This window comes from Brassica rapa, chromosome A07 (genome assembly GCF_000309985.2).
Source record: "Brassica rapa cultivar Chiifu-401-42 chromosome A07, CAAS_Brap_v3.01, whole genome shotgun sequence".
Classification (NCBI taxonomy): Eukaryota; Viridiplantae; Streptophyta; class Magnoliopsida; order Brassicales; family Brassicaceae; genus Brassica; species Brassica rapa.
In genome coordinates, this window is record NC_024801.2 from 15354805 (window position 1) to 15378405 (window position 23601).

Genomic DNA, 23601 nt, shown 5'->3' on the forward strand with positions numbered 1-23601 from the left:
GTGATTAATCAGGTAAGAGAGAGAAAGTAAGAGAGAGAAAGGGGATTTGAAATCGGGTCCGGTGACGGGCGGCGCGTGAACGGGCGTGCCGTCACCGGAGCCCTCTAGCCACCAGTAAAGCTGTCGATTTCCGCTTCGGTCTCGTCTATTCTCCCATCCGTCTTGCCTGAGCTCTGGAACAAGGCCGTCCATGGCGGATTTGTCCCTGGCGTAAGGGCGCGGTCGTGGTGAGGAAGGCATGGTGAAGTTTCTCGTTCGGTTTCTTGGATTTGTCTCCGGGAGGCGGAGGCTCCTTCACCTCCGTCGACGCTGGTTCCTGTTCCCGCGAGGTGGAGGTTTCCTCAGCTCTGACGTCGCCGGTCTAGATCTCGGGGGTGAAAGCGTTTCGTTGCTTTGCCTCGCCGCCTTTTGGTCCCTAAGTTCCGTTTTTTAGGGTTTGTTCTTATCTTTTCTTTTAGTTTCATGGTTTTGGCTGGGTTGGGCGAGTGGAGATCTCGTAGGAGGTTGATCGAACCTCGACCATGGTTAACGGTGTTGGTTCGCGCGAAGCTTCTATCTCGGTGATGGGGTTGAACGGTGACGGATGAGATCTCGAATTCTCGATTGACGCTCTCCGAGTTTCGGTTCACTTGAGTTTGAAGTCGTTTGCGGTGGTGATGGTGTGGAGTGAGTGAGTCCCGGTTCCTTCGGGTGAATCGACGGCTGGTTATCCGGTGATGTTTCGAAGTGGGAGTGACGTCGGAACCGCAGCGTTTGTCCGCGCGGCGGCGGAGTTCCTTAGGCCTCATCGGGTTTCGTAGGTGGGTCTTGGGCCAAGTTTGTGATTTGTGTTTTTTTTGACCTGTCTCCTTGGCCTCCTGTAATTTGTACTTTGAACTTTGAGCCTTTTAATGAAAATTTCAATCGACGGAAAAAAAAAAAAGTCATAAAACACTTTTCTCAATTTTGTGCTTTTTTATTGATGTGGGTTCAAAAATTGATGTTTGGTTGGATAAGTTGAAAGAGAAATCTTACTATACGTAGTATCATAAGCAAGAACCACATTTTCCAAGACCTTTCTTATTGATATCCCCGATCATCGAAAAAACACAAAAACTAATAACATTATAAATCTTTGGTAGCAACCATATAAAAACCACATTATTTTTTCACTTTCTCATCAAACATTTACAAACGACAATATCTTCTCAGTAGAGAAAGAAGCAAGAAAAGGAAACTAATGTGACTTTACAAAAAGGAAGGATGCACAAATGGTCAAGGAGACGAAGAAGAAGAAGGTGGAGCAGTAAGCGCGTAAGTGAGACTGTTGTTGGATGAGCTCTCGATAAAGCCAGCCACTCCAGCCGCTGACTGCGTGTTCGATGGGAGGAAGAGATCGTGCTTTTGGTCTTTATATGCACTCCACACCTGTCATCATTTCAACAACATTCATTAATATTTTTTCAAACAAATCTGAACAAGACGTTGATATTCTCACAGTAACTTACTTCCGAAGCGTCAAGTATCTCCCGTACTTTTGAGCAATGGGCCCCTTCTGTTGCAAAACCATGCAGCACCTATCCGAAGATAATAAAACTATTTCATCAATAACAAATTTAAAAGAGAACTAACCTTTTTATCAACAAATTGATACCAACCTCAACAGCAAGCACCCGCCCGATAGATGCTTCCGATTCATTCCATTTCATGTGAGAGCTGAGCCCATACCTTCCCCCCGTCCTCCAGTCAAGCAGCCCAAGAAGTACCTCAATAAGACCAACCCTGCCAATTTATCATGTTAGTTTTGTATTAACCTAGTTTCATGAGCACCAAAGACCAACTTATAAATTAAAAAAGGTATGACTCACTTTAGACCCTGCGCAACAAGTGCATCTCTTGCCCGATTTCCGGCAACAACAACACGCTTAAGTGTCTCAAGTGCTAAAATGCTCCCACCAAGCCATCCTATTGCTTTCATCAGAAGTGGAACCACCTGGTGTTTAATCAACTCAAGAGTCATTACAATGTCACAACGTTTTAACCACTAATATCATGTGCTAGTAAGAGAGTGAATATAATAGTGAACCTGGGCATTCCCAGCACTAGTTGCAGCCATTGCTTCCGCACAGGTGGTACTAGCGGCTAGTTGATGTAGAACACGTAAGCAGCTAAGTCGCACACGTTCTTGAGGAGTTTGCCCAGGTAGTGCTGAGGGCTCGCCAGTCTCTTGCGCTCCATCAGAGCCGATTTCTTCATCCTTCACTTCTCCTCTAGACATCGTCTCCCTCCTGCCCTCATGCGCCACAGCAGCGACAAGTTTGGGGACATACCCGAGAGTTCCTACGTGATCTGCAAGTCCAGGATGCACGCGCAACAAAGAAACCAATGCAGCAGAGAGAAGGAGAGGGAGCTCAGGGTCAACAGGATGTTGTTCATAATGTGTTGCCGCCATCGCTGACAAATACTGCTCCAGCAGTCCTTCCAAGAATCCTTTTGGATTTCTCAAAGGAAATTTGGGATCTTTTAAGAAAAGCCTGACATAGATTCCACTAACCTACAAAGATAACTTGCGTTACGAATTATGCTTCCACTCAAAAGAACTATTTCACTACTGCAATGATTCATGTATCAGTTTAAATAAATAAGAGATAACCTGTGGCTCGTCTCTCATTCCTGGTTGACCAGGTGATTGCTCGGGTACATCCCATTCAATTACAGAACCCTTCTGTTGTTCAAGATGAAGGTCAGATGCCATGGTCGCAATCTGTGCAGATAAGGATGCAGCCATTGCTGGTGTCCACACAAGTTCTGGAGTCTCTGTGGTCCGCTCAAGAGCATGTACAACAGCCTCTCCCGGTCCATCACGGATGATGGATACAAGACCGTCTGGAAGAAATCTCACTAGCGCGATAGCAACTCTAGGCCCATGCATTGGTTGTGCGACAAGCTTCCCTAACAAAGAAGCCGCTGCAGCTCTTTGCTGAATGGGAATTTCTTCTGCACAAGATCATTTGGTGTCATGGATGCCATTGCATGCAATTAGGAAGCAATTGGGAAAAAGAAAAAAAGAGTTAAAGAATCATTACTTTGCAAAGGCAATAAAAGTTCCAGAATGTATACTACACCACCATGTTTTGCAGCAGCCCAAGCAAGTTCCGGTGTGCTTGCCAGAGCATAAAGAACATGGAGAGCACCCTCGCGAAAAGAAGGTGCAGAATGAAGCATTTGCAAGAGGAGAAGAAGACTAGATCCATCAGATACCATTGTCTCCAAGCAAGGAGCATAAGCCGTAAGACGAGATAGAACATTCAGACACAGTTTTGGAATATCAGTTTCTGATGCAATGGGTACTGAAAAACATTCAAAGAGCGGTAATAATCTCTCCTTAGACGAAAACACTGAAGCCAGATCTGGATACTTTGTAAGCAAGTTCTACACACAAAAAAAATAACAAATAAAAGGTCAGACATGCTGACTTCTTTCTAGCTATGCATTCACATGATGCATATGAGTACCTGAAGAGCTGTTAAAGCTAATTGGAGGTTATCAATCAGAGATTTCCCTTCCATTTTCATTCCCTCAGCTGACGTTTGATGATCGGAATGTCCTTCAACCAGTGAGGGTTCTGCGACAGTACTTTCAAGTTCCGGAGTTTCAATAGATGAGCTGCTGTCCTCAATCAAGTTTTGGTCCTCAGAAACCGAGGGCAACTCAGTATGCACTAACGATGATATAAAGTCGATTAGAGCATTGCAGAATACTTCTGGTTCACTGATTTCTGAGTCGGGTTGATCATTATAGACCTTCAAGTAAACATTGCCAATATAGACCTCTTTTGCCAGTGCCTCATATGCAAAAGATTGTGCAGTTTTCAGATCATATGAACCATCAGGGCCCTGGCAGGCACGTTGCTGATCCACAAAATCTAAAAGCTCTGATCGAGTTGCAGAGTTCCAGATTATCTGTGAAACAAAAATTTGATACAGTTACAGTCTATCCAGCCAAATGCTCAACATCCTTTTAAAACTCAGCGAAGTGTTCAGCAAGTTTTCATATGTGCAATAGAAAGTTCAGCAATATGGTGACATCAAACATATATTTAATATGAGAGTGACAAATCTTAAACTCAAGTATAGACCAAATGTACATGGAAATTTGAAAATGCTTATGAACCACTCATTTCAATATTTTTAAGCTGGTCAGACTAAACATTCAGAAAACGATAAACATTTACCTCTGGTGTCTCCAAATTTGTGTTAAGTTTGGTTAACAAATCTTTGGCACTTTCATCTTTCAACAAACTAGCAAGCTTTGGAGTCAGCAATGCTCTGAGAACATCAGCCGCAGTTGCATTGTAAGGTGTCAAAACCTCATCTGCACACAGTCCACTAAGCCTTGATAGGGCTTGTGATGCTTGTACGGCATGCTCATTCTTGGCGATTTGAATGCTAACTCCAACCCCGTGAGACTCGACGGAATTTGATTCCTCTGCAGTAGAGTCGTACTGTAGTAGTAATGGGAGAATGTACCTGATCGAACAGACGCACAGCCATTTGTTATACACAAGCAAAGGTACAATTGAGTGTAATAAAGACTAAAAAAGTTCGTGTCAAATCTAACTGAACAAGAACATATTGACGACAACAAAGGGAAAGAAAACAGCTCACCATAAGGCACCGGCCCTTAGCAGACCCTGCTGAAGCTCGGGGAAGACGGAAACATTGGCAATAGACTGAAGAGCAGCATTTACGGCTGCAGGCACAAGTTCTAATTCCGTGCAGTGCACAATGTCTTCAATCAGACTGGTTAACTCTAGAATTCTAGCCCTTGCACCCTCAAACCGACTTATTACAGCGAATGTACGCATTATATTTGTGACAATGATTGCAGCTGGTTCGTGTTGTGAAGTTGTTGGCTGAACCACACACATGCAGCGGGTAAGAAGACTCGAAAGAAGCTGCACACCACCATCTCTCACTAGTTCTTCACCATTCAATGAAGATGCAGCACAGCTGACATGGTAAATACAGGAAAATAAAGTAGGTAAAACGATAACTTTGAAGGCATGAAAATGAACAAAATTAGAAGTGCAAAATTTTAGAAAGAGAAATACGTTAATGAAACAAGCTCAGATGCTGCAACAAGGAGAGGGGCTCTATCGTCAGACAGAAAGTTGTTATCCTCCTTGTCCACTGTAACTGCATCAAGTAACATTGGGTAGCCAGCATATTTGAAAGGCTGCAACACATGTCCGTAACGCCGATATAAGATGCACTGCGCTTTCAGTAAAAGCAGCAACCTCCAAGGTTGAGGACCTTGCAGTCCTTGCATTGTTGCCTATACGTAGAAGAATGGAAGAATTTAGTATAATAAAATATAAAAACTAGTGCCAGAAAAATCAAATATAACACTAGATTATAGTATGGAGTTGAGTAAAACAAGAGTTTCATAGATTGAAGAAACACTGGTCTTTTAAGCTAAAAGTTGACCAATATTTTCTCTACTAAAGAAAGACGCAAGGCAATTACTACGTCTAGCATTTATCAATTGACTTGAACATGAATTATTTGCTGGTATCCAAGATGTTAGCACTTTTCAACATATAAGCAGATGCGCCAATGCTCTAAAAGAGAAGTATAATAGCAGAGTATGATGCTTATCTAGACACATAATTGAAAGAAATCTCAAATACAGACAATGATCAAAATTTGGTTGACGTACCTGTAGGCATTCATAAGCTTTTTGAACGGCCAGAAACTTTTCTCTTCCTTCTGGATTCTTATCAGGATGATACTTCATCGCAAGTTTCCTATACTGGCGCTTCAGTTTATCTTCATCAAGGTTTTGGATCTGTTTGGATATATTAGAAGTCTCATTTAACTCAACTTGACCCCTCCCGTTTAGGTCATCACTTGAAACATCATTCAGGGATATTTCCAGAATTTTGCAAGCTTCTTCTTCAGAAAGATCCATGGGTTTCCTTGTCAACTCTTCGCGCCACATCACGAGTAATGATTGTAGAAACTCAACATGTTCAACAATTGGCCAATTTGGAAATCGAATATCATTGCATAAATTTCTGAGATAATAACGATGACACCACATCTCATCTCTAAGTTCTGGGTATGTAACAGGTGGCATGGGAGCATAATCATACAGAAAGTGGCAGTGCTGTGACAGTTTCTGGGGATAGTCACCAAGATGCTGCAAAACCTGAGGAGAGAAAACGATAAATCAAACTCAAAGATTAAAAAAGATATTAGTTTACAAATAATAATCAAAAGAAAATGACCTACAGCCCGCAGCAAGATATATATAAAATACCTGACATATAAGATGTTCTGCTCTCATTTTATGTGTCCATATAATCTCAGGAGTATCGGAATCAGAGACCATGGCAGCTGCAAACGCAGCCGGTCCACTACGCTCTAACACATATAATAAGGACTCGGGGAGAAGACCACCCAATACGCTTCTCTTAGCAAGGGGCAGTGAGGAGGAAACAGTAGCTTCTTCCCCACCATGAAATGCTTGATGCACATGGGTGACCGAGAAGAGTTGTGCGATTGAATATAGGTTGGATCCAGGGTAAGCAAGGGCAAAGTAAAAGGCACCGGTGTTGTATAGGCGTATCATCGCTTTAGGGTTTCTGGTAACAACATCTTTCAAAAGAGCAGCGCTGGCTTCCACAATAGCTGGTTCCCCAGAAAGAATAGCCTTTTCCAAAATTTCGAAAACCATCAGATTAACACCGGATTATAATGATTTTAGTTGATAATTAAAAGTAATGCAGTCTCAACTCTCAGTTTTAGAGTGGAGGAAAGCTAACTGTGTAAGATTCAAATACGGACTTATGTTGCAACTCCTCTCTCAGATCCTACGAAATAGGGGAAAACAAGAGCAGAGAAAGAAGGCATTACCTGAGCAATGTGAGGAAGACACCGTGTGCTAGACAAGATACGTTTTACTCTTGGTGTTGGAGTTACAATCTCTCCTGCGTCATCCAAATCTGAATGAGCCGAAACCATGCTATGCAATATGGACAATGCAGCCTCCCCTACCTGAGTAGTGTTTCACCAATTAGATTGAGTCTTGCATAAACATGTCAGAATGAGAACAGACAACAACGGAATGGACATGAAAAGCATATTTGTTTTGAAAAGTTTAAGATGATAACATCAATTGTAAAAAGCAAGCCACACACATAAAGTAATCCATAGTTTCACCTGTGTGGGTGTGAGGACTGGAACTCGGACAGCTACTGCCCACCTAAGTTCACGGATATCACGCAATTTCTTCCAGTCTGACATTCCAAAAGCCCGACACTTTGTCGTCCAGTCAATCTCTTTTTTAGACCATAAGCTTCTGATGACGTCTTTCTCAACAGGTCCAACTTCTGCACCACCTTTATCAATGTACATCCATTCCTTAGGTGGTTCCATAAATGCAGTAGCAGCAATTAAATTTGACTGTAATGGAATAGGAGTCCTTTCCGAGTTTTCATGAACCACCGTCAGCAGATCTACAGCTAGGACACAACCACCAACAACAACACAACCTTCGACGTTTAACAAGACCTTCACTAAAGCCTGCATGTACGAGAAAAAAGTAAGTAACAAATCATGAAAAGAGAGATACTCTAAGTGGTCTAACTATCTGAAGACAATATTGTATATGACGACCTAAATATTAACTTTAAAACTGGGAAAGGCTATTTTTTATAGTTTATGATACCTTCAAGAGAAGAATCAGGCGATGCCTCAATGCTCTATCATCTGTCCTATCTATAAGTCCTGTAATATGTGCAGTGCCTTCAAAAGGACCTATTAGGCTGTAATGTTGCTCATAGACAATGGACATCGCTCTTGCACAAAGTTCCCTAACAGACGCTCCTCCCCCTCCACCAAAACCATCAAGCCGACTCAGATCACACCAATCGCCTGATGGACCCAATTCATCTGGAACAGCGCCACCAACAGTAAGCCCCATATCAGCATCACATTGAAACCGATGATAGAGTGCCCTGAAAAAAGCAACTGGATCACGGAGAGGGAAATCGTGTGCCTTGCCAGCGCTCCCACTCTCAAGCAATAAGCGGAGATAATATTGACCAACACAAACTTCTTTAGACAAGCTAGGATAACTAACAGAGAACTCGGAATAGTTCCAAGATATACGTGGGATAGTCTCCTGGCCAGTTGTGGACTCCACAGCCACATATCCTGGGGAAATATCTTCGGTGCGCTCTTTCTCGACGTCTAGGTTGCGAACCTCAGCCTTCAAAGCTTCCCTTAATTCTTGCCTTGTACGCTCATTCCAGATGAGATCTGCACGATTATGGTCAAGGCCAAAGGCTCGCCAAAGCTCACGCCAATTTAGAAGTAGCTTTCCCGAACCTACAGGTGTACTTTCTACAATAACTTGAGCAGGTGCTGGAAGAACTGGATTCTGGATACCATGCAAGTTTGGTTCAGAACCAACCAGATTGGATGAACTTGTATCATGCTGCTCATTCCCATTTGCATTTGTTGAATTTGAAGTAAATGCTGGATACCCATTTTGTGAAACCCCTGCTGTAGTACTGTCAGCACCTGGAAAAGAAGAGGCCTCCGGATTCGAAGTTTCGGAGGAAGTTTCTACAGCGGGCCTTTGAAAATTATCGGCCTTTGCTGCATCTTTAGTCTCAACACTGTTACCAAGGGGAAGAGGAAAATCTTGAGCACCCGTTCCCCTTGCTATGCGACCTCTTCTCTGCTGAAGTAATCTTTTATGCCGCCTATTCGTTGATGATCCTTCTTGATTTGCATCGTCGAGAACATCATCAGGACGTGTATGCAGATATGCAACAAGCCCGGGTGGCAGTACTCGAGACAGTAGATCCAAAGCTGGTTGGTAAGAATCTGCCCAGAGTGCAACAAGCTGCCTACTAACATCACGGCGTTCATTGGCAGGAAGCGAAAATGCATTCAATAAATGTCTCAACAAAGCACCATCGCGCAAAGCAGCATCACGCATTGACTCTGCAGCAATTGCATCTTCTTCGGCTATTGTACGCATTATAACAGCAATGATTTCCCTAACACTTTCAGCAGGATGCGCAAAGAGTGAAAATAAACGGCGTCGTAGGGCAGCTATTTGGCGTAGCATTTCTACAAAAACAGTGTATTGGGTAGTCTCTCCATGTGGATCACAAACCATAGCCTCAAATACTTCAACAATCGCCATCGAAAACAAAGGTGAGACTGATGTGGGCCTCAATCGATTAACCAGGATCGTTACATAACCCTGTTGGGCAAACAAAACCGACTTGGTATGCATGATAGTCGCATGTTTTTCTCCTCGGGAATCTGGTGCAGTACTTAGATCTGCTGACCCACCACCTATAAGGGATGTAACAAGCCCGGCAGCTTCAGCAGCCACGCCTTCAGAACCGTTCCTAAGTAAACCCATTATCCTATTAACAGCAGCAGGAAAAGACATAATATGGGATGCTGCAGTCCTGGAGGACAACAACCTACGCAAACATGCAACAAAGCCAATGACAGTTGCTGCTGCTTTAGGTGAAGGAGCTGGCAAAGGAGGGGCGTCAAGAGGGAGATTTGGAGTTGATGGGAGCATTGTGATCAATGCCATCAAAGTCACCTCAGGGACTTCCATATTGGCCGGCACACCTGTATACGGTATACAAGCATTGAACTCCCTTATTCTACGCCAAAGTCTAGCCCTACAACCAGGAACCGATCCACCTTCGGCAACTGCATCTTTCGCAGCAGCAGCTAAATGTTTCAGATGTAGAGAGCTAGTTTCCATATCAGCAACAAGATTTTGTGGTCCAGAGATCAAACTAACTCTTCCACAAGGAGGATCAATCCGATGTCCTGGCATGGTAAGCCTTGGTAATACTGGTATCGGGGCTTGTCCCTGCATCATATTTCCCTCATTTATCAGATACTGCTCTACCGGTGCAATAAAAGCAAAGTATATATACGAAAAAAATTAATTATTTATGTCAAACATATCAATTTCTAAAAATGATAACTCTACGTACTTCTGTTTGCAGAACATCAAGAATTGCTGCAAGTAGGTTGTCTCGAGATATGCTCGAGTAGACCTAAAATATGTGGCACAGAGGTTAGCTTATAATCAGGAAATAAATATGTTGCATAGAATTAGAACAAACTCACATGTACTGGACATCCATCACCGAACTCGATAGCAAACATTTGGGGCTCCTCTGCGAACCGGACAAGTGAACTTACTGAAGATAGAGGACGAAAGACAACAACCTGCACAAATCTAAGCAGTATTCTCGGAATTTGACAGGACAAAAAACTGAACAAGTAAACTACTTCCTAGACATTTTCAGTATTTACCAAGTCATCTATAAAGTTGTAACTTATTTGACTTATGTTCAGTTAAAGGCACGGCCATATCATGGAAAGGTGTTGAAATAACAGAAAAGAATATCTAATAAAACAATGAAAGCAAAGCAGCACAAAATAGTCATATATAAAAAAAAATTATGTCAAAAATGTGTTGCCAACTTACTTCATAGTTATCTATTCGTCTCTCCACAAGGGAGGCTTTGGTAAGAATTAGCTGAAGGGGTACAGCATCACCATGTTCACCAAGTCCTCCTTTGGGACCAATTGCCAAGCTTAGTCCAGGCATGTTTAAAGTTCCATGAGCAGCAGATCGCAATCTAGTAACAGACCACCACCCATTAGGAGTTTCTTCAGCTCCAACTGCCTCTTTAGCTGCATCGCAAAGTTTACAATAAGTTGTGGCAATCAAAAGAAACTAAAGACAAGATTAAGAAAAGACAGATGAACTACACAAGACACATAAGCAAGAGAGTTTGTAAGTACCCCTTCGTGTCATATAATCGGATGCTGTCAGGGATAACGAACCATCGACTGACAGAAACACCCCAACCATTGACTTCGCGGTTTTAGCCTGCAAAAATAAAATTTACAAACATCATTTTTCCATGTTGCATTGCCTAACTAAATAATAAAGCAATTCGAAATCATTCACAAGATTAAACAAAGTCAAAGCATCTCATTAGTACCAAACTTGCGACAATGGAGGAATTAGTTGTCCCGGGGGCAGCTCTGAAAGCTTTTGACTTTCTCCCATACATGGGACACAGGACAAACCCAGCAGAGTCGGTAGATTTTGTCCGGTACGCATCAGAGAGAAGAATAATCGCTGGGGAACCCATGTCTCTGAAATCCAAAATCCAACGTGAATCACCAGACTTTGAGTCGATGAGCTCCAAACCAACATAGGTGACCTTCAATTTCTGCGGATCAAAAGCAATTCCCGTTCATTTTCAATGATTGAATTAGTAAAAAAAAAAGCATTTTTACAAACAGTTGCATAGATGTGGAAAGAGTGTGCTTACATAGGGAACCCATTCAGCGTTACGTCTCCTAAGGTGAAGCACCTGAAACTCAGCCACGGGCCTAATCTGGCTCCACCGAAGCCGATACAACTCGGTCAAAACACTCGCTCTGTACCGAGACGAGAACTTCATAGCCTTAAACTTGCCTTTCCCATCGGTCCTAACACTGATAGTAAACTCACCGCCAACACTATCCGCGCTCTCATCCCTTCCAATCAAGGGCAAAGCGCCGTCGAAATTGCTCCCAGTCTCATAAGAATTAGTGATCGCGAGGGTATTAGGGTCAAGCGTGACGATCCCGGCGTTGGAGATGCAGAGGATCCTCTTGTAACGGCCGCGCCAAGAGTGCTTGACGACGAAGTACCTAGCGAGATACTCAGGCTCTTCCAACGCGGCGGGGGCGGGGGCGACGTTTCCTCTGGAGACGGAGGAGTCCATGGCGGGGGTGCGATCGGATCCGACGGAATCGAGGAAGTGTAAGGTGTGGGTGCGAGGACGGAGGAAATCCCAGAATCCTAGCCTGGTGTGATCGGAGACGCCAGGATAATGGCGGGATCGGGACTGATTCGCCCCCAGCTCTTTTTACTTGGTTTTGAGGAGAGCCACCGGGGCTGGCTGGCTGGAGATTGGATCCTAACGGCAAAAGCTTAAACCCTAATTTCTCATATACGGCAAAGCTAACTGCGTGCGATCGATCTTCTGAAAGATTGGGGTAACGGATCGGCGAAATTTAGCGATCTGAGAGAAGAAGAAAGAAAGAGTCTGCGAATTATTATTAATTTGTGTGATGTTTTTAACACTTTTGACGACTTTTGTTGAGGGTTAAAGTTTTATAAGAGGCCATTTTGAGGTGGTCATGTCTGTCACATTCCGTATCTCCGGTGCCATCTAGATCTCTGCCATTTTATTTTTTTTTTCTTTTACTTCGAAACAAAAAATGAATTTTTCCTCATTCTTTTGACAACCTTTAATTTTGTTAAATCACATTACAAACCATGAGCAAGATAAACTTTCTATTTTCTTTCCGGCACGACGTAGAAGAATTTTTTTTTTTTATTATACACAGTTTTTTCAAAAGTTTTCTAGATCCAAAAGACTAATATGTGTCGCTGCAGCCCGAATGTGAAATCCGCAGTGGCCAGAAATCGAATGTAGGAGAAATTGTTATCTCTACATTTCCGGTTCATTCCTGTAAATCATACAATTTGCAAGATAGTTTTAGTCGTTGATTTTGTTATGACCGATTTTGATCCCAACTCTCTATTTATTTTTTGAAAAGAAATATGCGAAGTTTGTTTTATGTATATTTGTTTAAATCGGCACACTGCATAGACGAAATTATTATATTCCGGCTCGTTCTTGTATATGATATGATTTTCGTGTGATTTTAAATGTTGATTTTGTTATGACCTATTTTTATCTTAATATTTAACCCGCTAGTTCGCCATATAACTCTGTGCAATTCTGACGAGATAAAGATAAGTGTTCAAGTGGAATCGACAGCAAAGAGTTGGAAGCCTTTCTGATCTTGAACGTTTCAGAAAACAAAATGAATGTTAATAATATACTTTGTACCTCCGTATAAAAAATAGAAAAAGCGGACAAAAACTGAAACTGTAGAAAAACACAAGAAATCAATGGAAAATAAATTAAGACCATTCAATGAGAAAATGTTATACGTCAGGATACATAAATGCTTAGAATGGTTCCTTAAATTATATCTATCAACAAATGTAATTTTCCTCCACAAAATGGTATGTATCAACAGCTTCATCATCTTGTCGCTACGGGTACCATCAGGATGAGCCGGCGGCTAAGAGTTTTCGGCCGATGCCAGCTCCGCCTAAAAACTTTACAATAGAAGAAGATATATAACTAGGATGTAACGTATATGAATCCTATCAAGTGTCTCTCTTTTTTAAAACCTTTTTTTTTATTGTTGCATTTGTGCAATTTTAATGATCTTTTTTAATATACAAATGATACTACAACATTCTTGTTTGCTCTTGAAAAATGACGATACACATGACAAGCTCAGGCTTTTAAGAAAATGAGACCAGTAATAAAAAAATTTGAGAGAACTAAATCCAAAAAAAATCTTTTGGCCATACACTTGTTACATCTCATTGGGAATTTCCAGGCGAGACTCAGAGGAAGAAGTAGTAGCAGATGCGGATGCAGGTTCTTTGTACCATTCATTAGCCTCTCGTGTCATAAAGTTTGCTTCTGCAATGAGTTTACTTTGAATTTAGTTATTCACATGTTACAAAATACAGAAGAAGAGAAACCACTACTTGTAAAAGAGCATACCAGATAAGAAGACCTTCTTGTATTCTTCATCGTCATATATAAATTGCGGAGGATCTGGCGAACCAATACCAACTATGGTGCTTCCACTGTTATGCATATTAGCAAAACAAGTCAAAACTTTAGCACTCATTATTCTAGCAAACAGTACTCAGCACACTGAATAAGATTTTTTTAGTAAAACGCATTTTGTAATACAAATACAATAGTAGCATCATAGCGTATGCTCAACTACCAGATGAACTCTATACAGATATAGTTGTAGAAAAAGGCATATATACCTCCCAGACATAAAGACAGCATCATATTCCCCGCGCCCAGATGCTATTACACGTTGCTTCAAGCGTTTAAGAGATGGAAGAACTTGAAATGCTGGTAGTTCTGGAAATGTGAAGAAAGTGCAGCAAATGTAACGTCTTTATCCATGTAATAATATACCGAATCTTTGAAATTCAAAAGCTCTTACCCAAATCGTTTACGCAAATGCTTTGAGATACACCGTTGTTAGTGACATTCTCGAGTAATGTTAAGGGATCAACGTTGCTTGTCTGATCCAGACGGAGACGCTGAAAAATAGCCAAAACCATGAAGAAAAGCTTCTACAAGTCAAAACTTAATCATCAGGTTCAGTAGATTACTTTGTAAACTTCAGCAGTGGAGCATGCTTCTCGGGGCTTAATGAGCACCATCGGAAGATCAAAAGGAAACGGAGAAGGCAGGTCTTGGACAATCTTAAGATTATAATTCAGCAAAAATAAAATAAGCTAGCATAATGAAAACAAGAATAATTCCGCAAAAGGAAGAGCGCAAAGACATACCTCACCTCTTCCGGTACAATAGGCAGCTCCATGGGAGAAGAAGAAAGGAATGTCTGATCCTATTTCACTAGACCAATCCTGAAGCTCCTTCTCAGAGACAAGACCTCCATTGAGCTGATTCGCCGCCCAGAGCGCAGTTGCAGCATTACTGCTTCCACCACCGAGTCCAGCTCCAGTAGGCACCTTCTTATCTAGATGAATCTTTTTCCATTTTAAAAGAAAACAGACATATAAGTTTTTTTACAAGTGTTATTAAATATGATATTATTGTCTTACCCAGAAGAACTTGTTACTACCAGTTTTCTTCCTGTAAAGGTTAAGTGCTTTTATAATCTGCCAAAAAAAAGCAACACAGCCATTAGAATTAGTACAGTTGTTCAATCTCTGGGTGAAGCATTAAAACATCTCACCAGGTTTCTGGCATCGACAGGGACTCCAGAGACGTTGGTAGAAAGACGGTCTTTGGACTTTGATGGAGACAATGAGAATTTAATTGTGTCTCCTAAGCTAATCACCTAAATCAAAATGCGGAAAATGAGAAATTATGGAAAAAAGCTTTAAAAAAAACTTGTGTCAGGCAGGAGGAGGAAGAGGAGTTTACATGAAACAGAGAGGCTAAATCATGAAACCCATCTTCCCGTTTGCCCGTTATCCTCAAGAAAACATTGATCTGAAAAGAGTAACGATTGGTAAGGACACGAACAAGACATGTATAGAACTGAACTCTATGAGAAGAACCTTGCAAGGTGAGAAGAGCTTAAGCCTTGACAAGGGAGCTTCTTTGTCAACATCATCGCCAATCTTATTAAGCCTCTCGTCAGGATCAAATACTATCTAACATCACCTCAAACAAATATAATGAATGAACACCAAACCAGCTAAGCAGCATCAAATTCAGATCCTAATCAACAACAATCGGTTACCTCGACTTGCTTTCTGGAAGCTTTCACTGAAAAACTCGCGAGGGGGCGAAGAAGCTTCGGAGAAAATGAACAAGTAGGGAGACTGGTTCTGGTTCTGAAAGAAGTGGAAGTGGAGTTGAGAGATGAGATCAATGGAGGAGAAGCCGTTGCCATTGTCTTGTTTGTGTCTCCCTACCTGTTTTTTTTATCTTCCTTTGATCCAATCCACTATGCGAGTTTTCTTTTTTTTTCTCTTCGTTTTTCATTATTATGATATAGTTTTCACTTTCTCATTGATAAAGCCCATAACTAGTAAAATGGTTGATACATGGCTCAAATTAGCTAAGGCCCAAGCCGAAATAGATAATACGTTATCAAAAATAAACTAGTCGATTATGGCGAAAACTGCATTTTTGCAATAGTTAAAACTTAAAAATAAATATAATGTTATTATTAATAATAGTAAATTGAACAATTTAATATTTTTATTATAATAATATAATATTTTAAAAATATATAATGTATTAGTAATGTTAATCAATACAATTAAAAATACAAATAGTCTAGATTAAACAATTACATTTATTTAACTTCCTATTATTTCTCCTACAACTAATTTAGTTATTGTTAAATATATACCATATTTAACCAAGTATTTTAATATTTTCAAAATAAGATATCTAAAAAGATATTCTTAACTATATATATTTTCTAAGATTTCGTTTTAATAATATCATTTAATAACTTTTTATTTAAAATGTAAATATACATTTCTTTTTAATATTTACTTTACACAATAAAATTCATAATAAATAATAACTATAATTATAAAATGAATATTAATTCATTTTTTATTTATTGAGTAAGAAATCACATTCCTATAATATTTATATATACATAATTTATATTCATAATTAAATTACTAAAACAATTTATATATATAGTAATTTAATCAATTTATTAAATATTTTATAAATTATAGAATTCAATAGTAATATATATTCATGAATTTTATAACATATTTTTTTAAAAAATATTAAAGAAAGATATATAAAGTAATAAATAATTTCATATTTTAATATACATATTTATATTAGAATATTAAAAATAATTCAATATATTTATCAAGTATGAGACAGGTTGAATGACATATATTTAGTTTACATAATAATCAAAATAAATTTTGAACAATATAAAAATTAAAAATAAATTTGTACCATAATTTAAGTTTAAAGTATAAATAAAATTAATAGAGGATAAGTTATGTAAATGAATTATCTTATCTTCATTAAATTATGTTCATGTAAAATTTAATATAACTATCTATACTTTTTAAAAATAGGTTCGATAATTGTCTTCTCATTGGTTACCTCTTCGGTGCACTTTTTCGGATTTGACTAATAACATTTCGGGTTCGGATATGTATTTTCCTTCCTACGAGACTCATTCTTACATTTCAGACTAGGTACAAATCGGATTTTTTGTTTGGATTCGATTTAGACTTCGGGTTACAGATGTTATGAAAAAAATTCTATTATATAAAATTTTTACTGAATTAGTGATATTACGTGTATACGCACACCAAATAACCTAATGTGCACACTACCACAATCGAATGGTATGTCGATGTAGCACTTTAGGATCGAATCCACAGAGACCAACGGTTACACTTTATCTTTATGGGATCAATACTTAGCTAAAACAATATGGGGGTTTTAAGATTTGAGGGTTTCGTGAGAAACAAGTAACAAGATTAATTAAAGAATTCAGATAACTAAAATGCTAGCCTAGGGTGGTTTGATCGGGTGTTAAACAAGTGTGAGCCAAACAATTATTCAAGTTCGATTAAAGACCAGTCTAGAACTCGGATCACTCAAGTAGAACAGCCCACTGTCGTGGAACTGCCCCCTATGCTGATCGATCTTGATACCTAAACTCTCGTTTGGATCAAGATGCGACAGCAAGCAATAGAGATCAAGTCCGATATGTTCACAAAACACCCTAATATCTACTTTCGCTGATTAGGGATGCAATGCTCATTCAAGTTATGTCTAGCAACCTATAACACTTTTGATGAATAGATTAAACCTAGAATCAGGCACTAAGTGGTTAACTTGATGCAAGCCTTAAGAACAACAGTGAATGAAGACAATCGATTTATAACTTATTTATGTCAAGCTCACGGATCTAACACCCTAACACCCTAGACTAAGCAAGCTGACTACTCAGCCATGGAGCAAGAAAACACAGAGATAACAGATGAAGAAAACATGCTGAATCAATAAAAATAAAAGAGATAGGGTTCAGGATTCTTCTCAAGAGTGTAGAGATCCTTCTCCCTTTACAATAAGCAAATCCAACAATGGAGTTTTTGGGTCTGGTTCCTCTCTGTAACTAGCGTAGTATGATAAGGAAAAACAGAAAAAGAAGATATATCCAAACCACAGGCGGCTGGGAGAGAAAATAGAGAGATTAGGGCAAATCCCGAAATAGGTTGTTGTTTCCTTAAAAATCTCTGTCGCTGGAACACTCCCTCGGAACAGTCACTCGGGTTGCTCCGCTATCCAGAACAGTCATCAAGACTGTTCTGCGTGAAAATCACCAAATTGCACTGTTTTCTGCCTCTTTTGTTCCAGCTGGTTCATCTCCCATCCAATGCAACTCCAGACCTGTAATGACTCGAAAAGAACTAGGAAGACTCGATAAAGACTTGAAAACCAATTTAAAAGCATATATACAAGATGTATAAAACACCATATATCAATTCCCCCAGACTTAGATCCTTGTTTGTCCTCAAACAATGTCAAGTATCAAGAACAGGGAGAAAGGTTTGAAAGTGTGGGAACTCTCCTATTCTCAGCAACCATACTTTAACCACGAATCTCTGAACCATACAAGCAGTAAAACTAGGACAACACACCCTTACCGGAACCCCACTGACTGCTGTTCAAAAATCGGCTCCATACTCTTCATCTCAAACCTGAAAAAGCAACACTATCGAGACAGAACTCCCTACATTCATTTAAGAGTAGCGTGAGCTTCTCATCACAGGCATCATTCAGGGTAGACGGTCTAGGTGTGGAACAGGCTATTTAATGGTGGAGTTAAGAGTGTTTAGGGGCTACCATTTCATTGAAGAGGATGCAGGATATCACACAAAATGGCAAGAGAGGATAGATCCATTGATGTCCACAGCCTCTACTCGTTTTTGCTCTATCTGGTGCGACTGTTCTGATGACGGAACAGGCAACTGATTGTTCTGCTTTCTACTTTCCTCTACACACTCTTCAATACTTGGTACCAACTTCTTGCTCGACCTTTCCAGTGGCTCCATGTTTCTTTTCTTTCTTCCCCTTCTCCATCACATTAATCTCGTTTTTTTTTTTTTTTTTTTTTTTTTTTGAAGACTGATATGGTGATGTGACGAAGAAGGAGGTAATACATGATCGTTCTGAGTGCCACTGGTGGTTCTGATTTCGCGACCATTCTGGTTCTCCACCCCTGCTCTTGCGCAGTTCATTGGTTATGGAGCGGTTGCTCCCTTAATCTGCTTGTTCTCCTTTCTTACTGAATTTCTGCAGCAGTAACGAGTAGGAGGCTGCGTTGATCCTTTCCTCTCCGACCTTTTTGCACATATCTGCACATATGACACTGAAAAACAAATGCATGAAGGTGAAATAAAGGCTAAGGTGCAGGGTGGGAACTAGCTAAAGATGAGCTAGCCACTCAGGATCAGCAAGATGGATAAAAAGGATAAGAAGTCCTGAGTGTGTTCTCGTTTCCCTGATCTAATGCCCATAACAAGAAGAATTTCAGTCAAGATTAGGTTCAAGTAAGGTGGAGTTAAGTCTACCCAGTGTAACCTGATCGGCTGAGAACTTCTGGAGAATCAAGTGAGATATGTCAGGGTGTTCCAGGTCCACATGTGTGTCTTTCGCCACTGCTAAGGTCACTGAATAAGATAACTAAAGCACGAGGTGGTCAGTGATCAACACAGAATAAGGTCCTAATTCCCACAAAGTTTTGACTGACTCAATAAAAACTGACTCAAATTGACTTTTTTTTTTTTCGAGATACTTACCTGGCGCGGAGCAGCCTGACAGAGCAAGACGCGGTTGCTCCGGTAAAGGATGCTCTGGAATGAGAGCAGCCAACTGCTTGCTCCAGTCAAGGGTCTCGGATTTTCTGATTTATGACCTGAGACTCAACAAACTAAAAACAAAAATAAGTAAAAAGAAAATCCTAATGTTAATGACACTCACCAGTGGGTTGCCTCCCACCAAGCGCTTGGTTTAAGTCTCTAGCTTGACTTGGTGACTGGGATCAGTCGGGTTGAGCAGGAGGGCTTGTTCCAAAACAAGCTCCACAATCAGACATGTTCAGCTTCAGAACTCTGCTCAACAACCCTTTCACAGCAGCTTCTCCTTTCTCCTTCAGCTCATGTGTGAGAATGGCTCTGACTTTAGAGAACGGTTTGGAGGTACCCTTGCACTTTACCTCATACTCAATGGAGTTCTCATCACACTTGAGAGGTATCAAAGTCATTGTAGGATCTCCCTTGACCCTTTCTTCTGGACTTTCTGTTTCACCCTTGAATTCCCTCTGATTTTAGTAGGATCAGTGCATGGATCTTCATCAGATAACAGCCTGCTCTCACCCTTATCACCATGCTCCTTCTCTGGAACAACCTTCAGCTTTTCTACATCAAACACTGAGATGCGAGAGGCGTGTGATGAGGAAGATCTGGTGGGTACAGCCTTGTAGAAAACTTTCTTGTTGATGTTGGAGAAGCAGACTCTCTTGTTGGGCATATCGATGGTTGCTCCAACAGTAGCCATGAATGTCCTTCCAAATATCAAAGGCATCTCATGATCCTTGTTCATCTCAACAACTTGAAACTCAGCAGGAACAATGCATTCCCCTACTTGAACATGAAGGCTGCGGATGGTTCCATATGGGACTGCTCTGGAAGAGTTTGCAAAGGTCAGGGTCAGCTGAGAACGCTCAACATCAGTAATACCCAAATCGTCTACAATAACCTTTGAGATGAGATTCACACAAGAACCAGAGTCACAAAGAGCGTCCTTGAAGGTTGTTCCTGCGATGGAACATGGGAAAACAAACTTTCCAGGATCATCAACCTTAGGCAATACCTTCAGTGCTGGCGTAGACAGTGCTCTAGTATATAGGACCTTGATCTCTTCTTGAGTCTCTCTACAGTTTTTAAAGAACTGGAGCAATGGACGAATCTGCAGAGCATCTTCGAATGCAAGTTCTTTAGGAAGCTTTCTCACCATCTTGTTAAAACCTATCAGCTGCTCCTCACTAATGGGATCCATCAGATGTCTAGGTGGAATTGGATAGGGAACCTTGGGAACATAGACTCGAGATGGTGGAGTCTCAGCAGGTTCGCTAGGAGCAGTCACTCCAGACCTAGCAGACTGCTCTGCTCTCTCTTCTGCGCCTGGAGCAGTCTCAGCAAACGGCTGCTCTATTGCATTACAGTGCTCAGTCCTAGGATTTTTATCAGTTCTTCCAGGAAGCGTCTCTTGTTGCCTCTTGACACTCTCAGCTGTTTGAGCAAGCTGAACATCGATCTTTCTTATGTGGATCGCAAGATTGTCATACTTGTTATTCAGCTCAGTGAACATGTTGCCCATCCTGGTATCCATTTCTGTGGTTACCTGATTCAACGTCTTGGCCTGAACCTGCTGACCCTGCAACAGCTGTTGCATCATCATACCCAGACCCTTCAGCTCATCTGGTTGACTGTTCCCGGTAGCTGGAACAGCATGTGGATTGCTCTGCGGTTGTCGCTGGTTCTGGTTCTGAATATGCCCGGCCGTAGGTTGTTCCATGCTGAAAACGTGCCCTTGGTTGTTTTTCAGTAGCTGATCAACCTTGGCAGTCAGCTCATCTATTTTCTGGGCGTCAGAACTGTTTCCTTTCTTGGAGCAATCACTCTCCTCTTTCTTATTAGCTGAGCTAGCAGCCATGTTCTCAATCAGCTTAAACGCTCCAGCAGTGGTTTGAGTCATGAAGTCTCCATTGCTCGCAGAGTTTAGAGCACCTTGGTATTTCCAGTCCACTCCATCATAGAAAATGTCCAGGAGGTAATCATCATCAAATCCATGGTGAGGACATTCTCTGCGATAGTCATTGAAGCGCTCCCATGTGTCACAGAAAGGCTCATCAGTGAGCTGTCTGAAGGAGGTGATCTTGTTCCTCAATGCAGCTGTTCTCGCCTTAGAGTAGAAATGGCTGAGGAACGCTGATCGGACCTGTTCCCATGAAGTGAGAGAGCCGGTAGGGAGAGAGTTCAACCACCGTGCAGCTTTTCCATCAAGAGAGAATGGGAATAACATGCACGTGATGTAGTCTGGTGGAACACCGTTCACGCGAGTGAAACTACAGACTTTTTCGAAGCTCTCAATATGCTCCATTGGAATTTCTGTAGAGAGACCAGAGAACACCTTTCTCTGTACTAGACCAATCAAAGCAGGCTTGATCTCGAAGTCCTGCCTGGTGCAGAGTGGAGGAACAATGGCAGAGCGCGTAGTTGGGATGTTACGCGGAAGGTTTCTCTGCCCGATTGGAACAGTCTGCGCCTGTTGTTCCTGCTGCGCGAGAGCAGCCTGTTCAGCAGCATCCTGCTGAGCTTGGATGGTCTGCTGCATTTGTTGCATCTGCTGCTGCATGAGTGCCATAGCCGCAGCGAGATCATCCTGATTGGCGTGATCACCCATAGTGGTGTCGGTTTGCCTTGGTTGTTGACGATTTGTTCTTTCTAACCTTGCTAGCTCCTGGTTGGTAAATGTAACTAACTCTCCTTGTGCGTTTCTCCGAGTATGTCTACTGGTCATGCACCTGGAACATTAGCTGCAACAAAAAGGATAAGGCAAGTGAGAGGTCTTAGACTAAATAAATAACCGAAAAATAAAGATAAAAAGATGGTCCCCGGCAACGGCGCCAATTTGATATTACGTGTATACGCACACCAAATAACCTAATGTGCACACTACCACAATCGAATGGTATGTCGATGTAGCACTTTAGGATCGAATCCACAGAGACCAACGGTTACACTTTATCTTTATGGGATCAATACTTAGCTAAAACAATATGGGGGTTTTAAGATTTGAGGGTTTCGTGAGAAACAAGTAACAAGATTAATTAAAGAATTCAGATAACTAAAATGCTAGCCTAGGGTGGTTTGATCGGGTGTTAAACAAGTGTGAGCCAAACAATTATTCAAGTTCGATTAAAGACCAGTCTAGAACTCGGATCACTCAAGTAGAACAGCCCACTGTCGTGGAACTGCCCCCTATGCTGATCGATCTTGATACCTAAACTCTCGTTTGGATCAAGATGCGACAGCAAGCAATAGAGATCAAGTCCGATATGTTCACAAAACACCCTAATATCTACTTTCGCTGATTAGGGATGCAATGCTCATTCAAGTTATGTCTAGCAACCTATAACACTTTTGATGAATAGATTAAACCTAGAATCAGGCACTAAGTGGTTAACTTGATGCAAGCCTTAAGAACAACAGTGAATGAAGACAATCGATTTATAACTTATTTATGTCAAGCTCATGGATCTAACACCCTAACACCCTAGACTAAGCAAGCTGACTACTCAGCCATGGAGCAAGAAAACACAGAGATAACAGATGAAGAAAACATGCTGAATCAATAAAAATAAAAGAGATAGGGTTCAGGATTCTTCTCAAGAGTGTAGAGATCCTTCTCCCTTTACAATAAGCAAATCCAACAATGGAGTTTTTGGGTCTGGTTCCTCTCTGTAACTAGCGTAGTATGATAAGGAAAAACAGAAAAAGAAGATATATCCAAACCACAGGCGGCTGGGAGAGAAAATAGAGAGATTAGGGAAAATCCCGAAATAGGTTGTTGTTTCTTTAAAAATCTCTGTCGCTGGAACACTCCCTCGGAACAGTCACTCGGGTTGCTCCGCTATCCAGAACAGTCATCAAGACTGTTCTGCATGAAAATCACCAAATTGCACTGTTTTCTGCCTCTTTTGTTCCAGCTGGTTCATCTCCCATCCAATGCAACTCCAGACCTGTAATGACTCGAAAAGGACTAGGAAGACTCGATAAAGACTTGAAAACCAATTTAAAAGCATATATACAAGATGTATAAAACACCATATATCAATTAGTATC

The 23601-nt window shown here is 41.0% G+C and overlaps 2 protein-coding genes and 1 non-coding gene across 4 annotated transcripts; 1 reads left to right on the forward strand and 2 right to left on the reverse strand.

Moving 5' to 3' along the window:
- Positions 1–1075: 1075 nt before the first annotated feature.
- LOC103829637 (dnaJ homolog subfamily C GRV2) lies at positions 1076–12296 on the reverse strand. 2 transcript variants are annotated; one of them, XM_009105313.3, is made up of 22 exons: positions 11387–12296; positions 11051–11284; positions 10848–10935; positions 10528–10736; positions 10164–10265; positions 10028–10090; positions 7714–9900; positions 7206–7568; positions 6900–7040; positions 6304–6696; positions 5701–6192; positions 5093–5316; positions 4647–4991; positions 4214–4508; positions 3495–3941; positions 3066–3411; positions 2633–2976; positions 2066–2533; positions 1848–1972; positions 1638–1761; positions 1488–1556; positions 1076–1407 (listed from the first exon to the last, which is right to left on the reverse strand). In XM_009105313.3, exons 1-22 carry the CDS (start codon positions 11822–11824, stop codon positions 1255–1257), a joined length of 7650 nt encoding a protein of 2549 aa, XP_009103561.2. In that variant the 5' UTR covers positions 11825–12296; the 3' UTR covers positions 1076–1254. The 2 variants fall into 2 exon arrangements, with proteins under 2 accessions (XP_009103561.2, XP_009103563.1); XM_009105315.3 differs by lacking the exons at positions 10848–10935; positions 11051–11284; positions 11387–12296 and having other exon boundaries at positions 10164–10275.
- A 1016-nt stretch (positions 12297–13312) lies between these two features.
- Positions 13313–15697, reverse strand: LOC103829638 (4-diphosphocytidyl-2-C-methyl-D-erythritol kinase, chloroplastic). The gene is made up of 11 exons (XM_009105316.2): positions 15435–15697; positions 15250–15345; positions 15113–15181; positions 14922–15026; positions 14788–14844; positions 14512–14712; positions 14332–14424; positions 14160–14259; positions 13975–14074; positions 13697–13782; positions 13313–13612 (listed from the first exon to the last, which is right to left on the reverse strand). The coding sequence occupies exons 1-11, from the start codon at positions 15585–15587 to the stop codon at positions 13503–13505; spliced, it is 1170 nt and encodes a 389-aa protein (XP_009103564.1). The 5' UTR covers positions 15588–15697; the 3' UTR covers positions 13313–13502.
- Positions 15698–21539: 5842 nt separating this feature from the next.
- Positions 21540–21646, forward strand: LOC117126938. The gene has a single exon (XR_004449699.1). It is a non-coding gene; the product is annotated as a small nucleolar RNA R71 (small nucleolar RNA).
- The last annotated feature ends 1955 nt before the right edge of the window (positions 21647–23601 follow it).

Bases quoted from the DNA above. Each gene is read 5' to 3' on its own strand.
- LOC103829638 (XM_009105316.2), bottom strand. From the start codon at position 15,587: ATGGCAACGGCTTCTCCTCCATTGATCTCATCTCTCAACTCCACTTCC. The intron at 13,783-13,974 runs GTATATATGCCT...TATGCATAACAG, and splicing joins GCTGTCTTTATGTCTGGGAG to TGGAAGCACCATAGTTGGTA. The intron at 13,613-13,696 runs GTATGCTCTTTT...AACTCATTGCAG, and splicing joins CAAGAAGGTCTTCTTATCTG to AAGCAAACTTTATGACACGA.
- LOC103829637 (XM_009105313.3), bottom strand. From the start codon at position 11,824: ATGGACTCCTCCGTCTCCAGAGGAAACGTCGCCCCCGCCCCCGCCGCG. The intron at 3,942-4,213 runs GTAAATGTTTAT...TTTGTTTCACAG, and splicing joins CAAATTTGGAGACACCAGAG to ATAATCTGGAACTCTGCAAC. The intron at 1,762-1,847 runs GTGAGTCATACC...ATAAATTGGCAG, and splicing joins CTTGTTGCGCAGGGTCTAAA to GGTTGGTCTTATTGAGGTAC.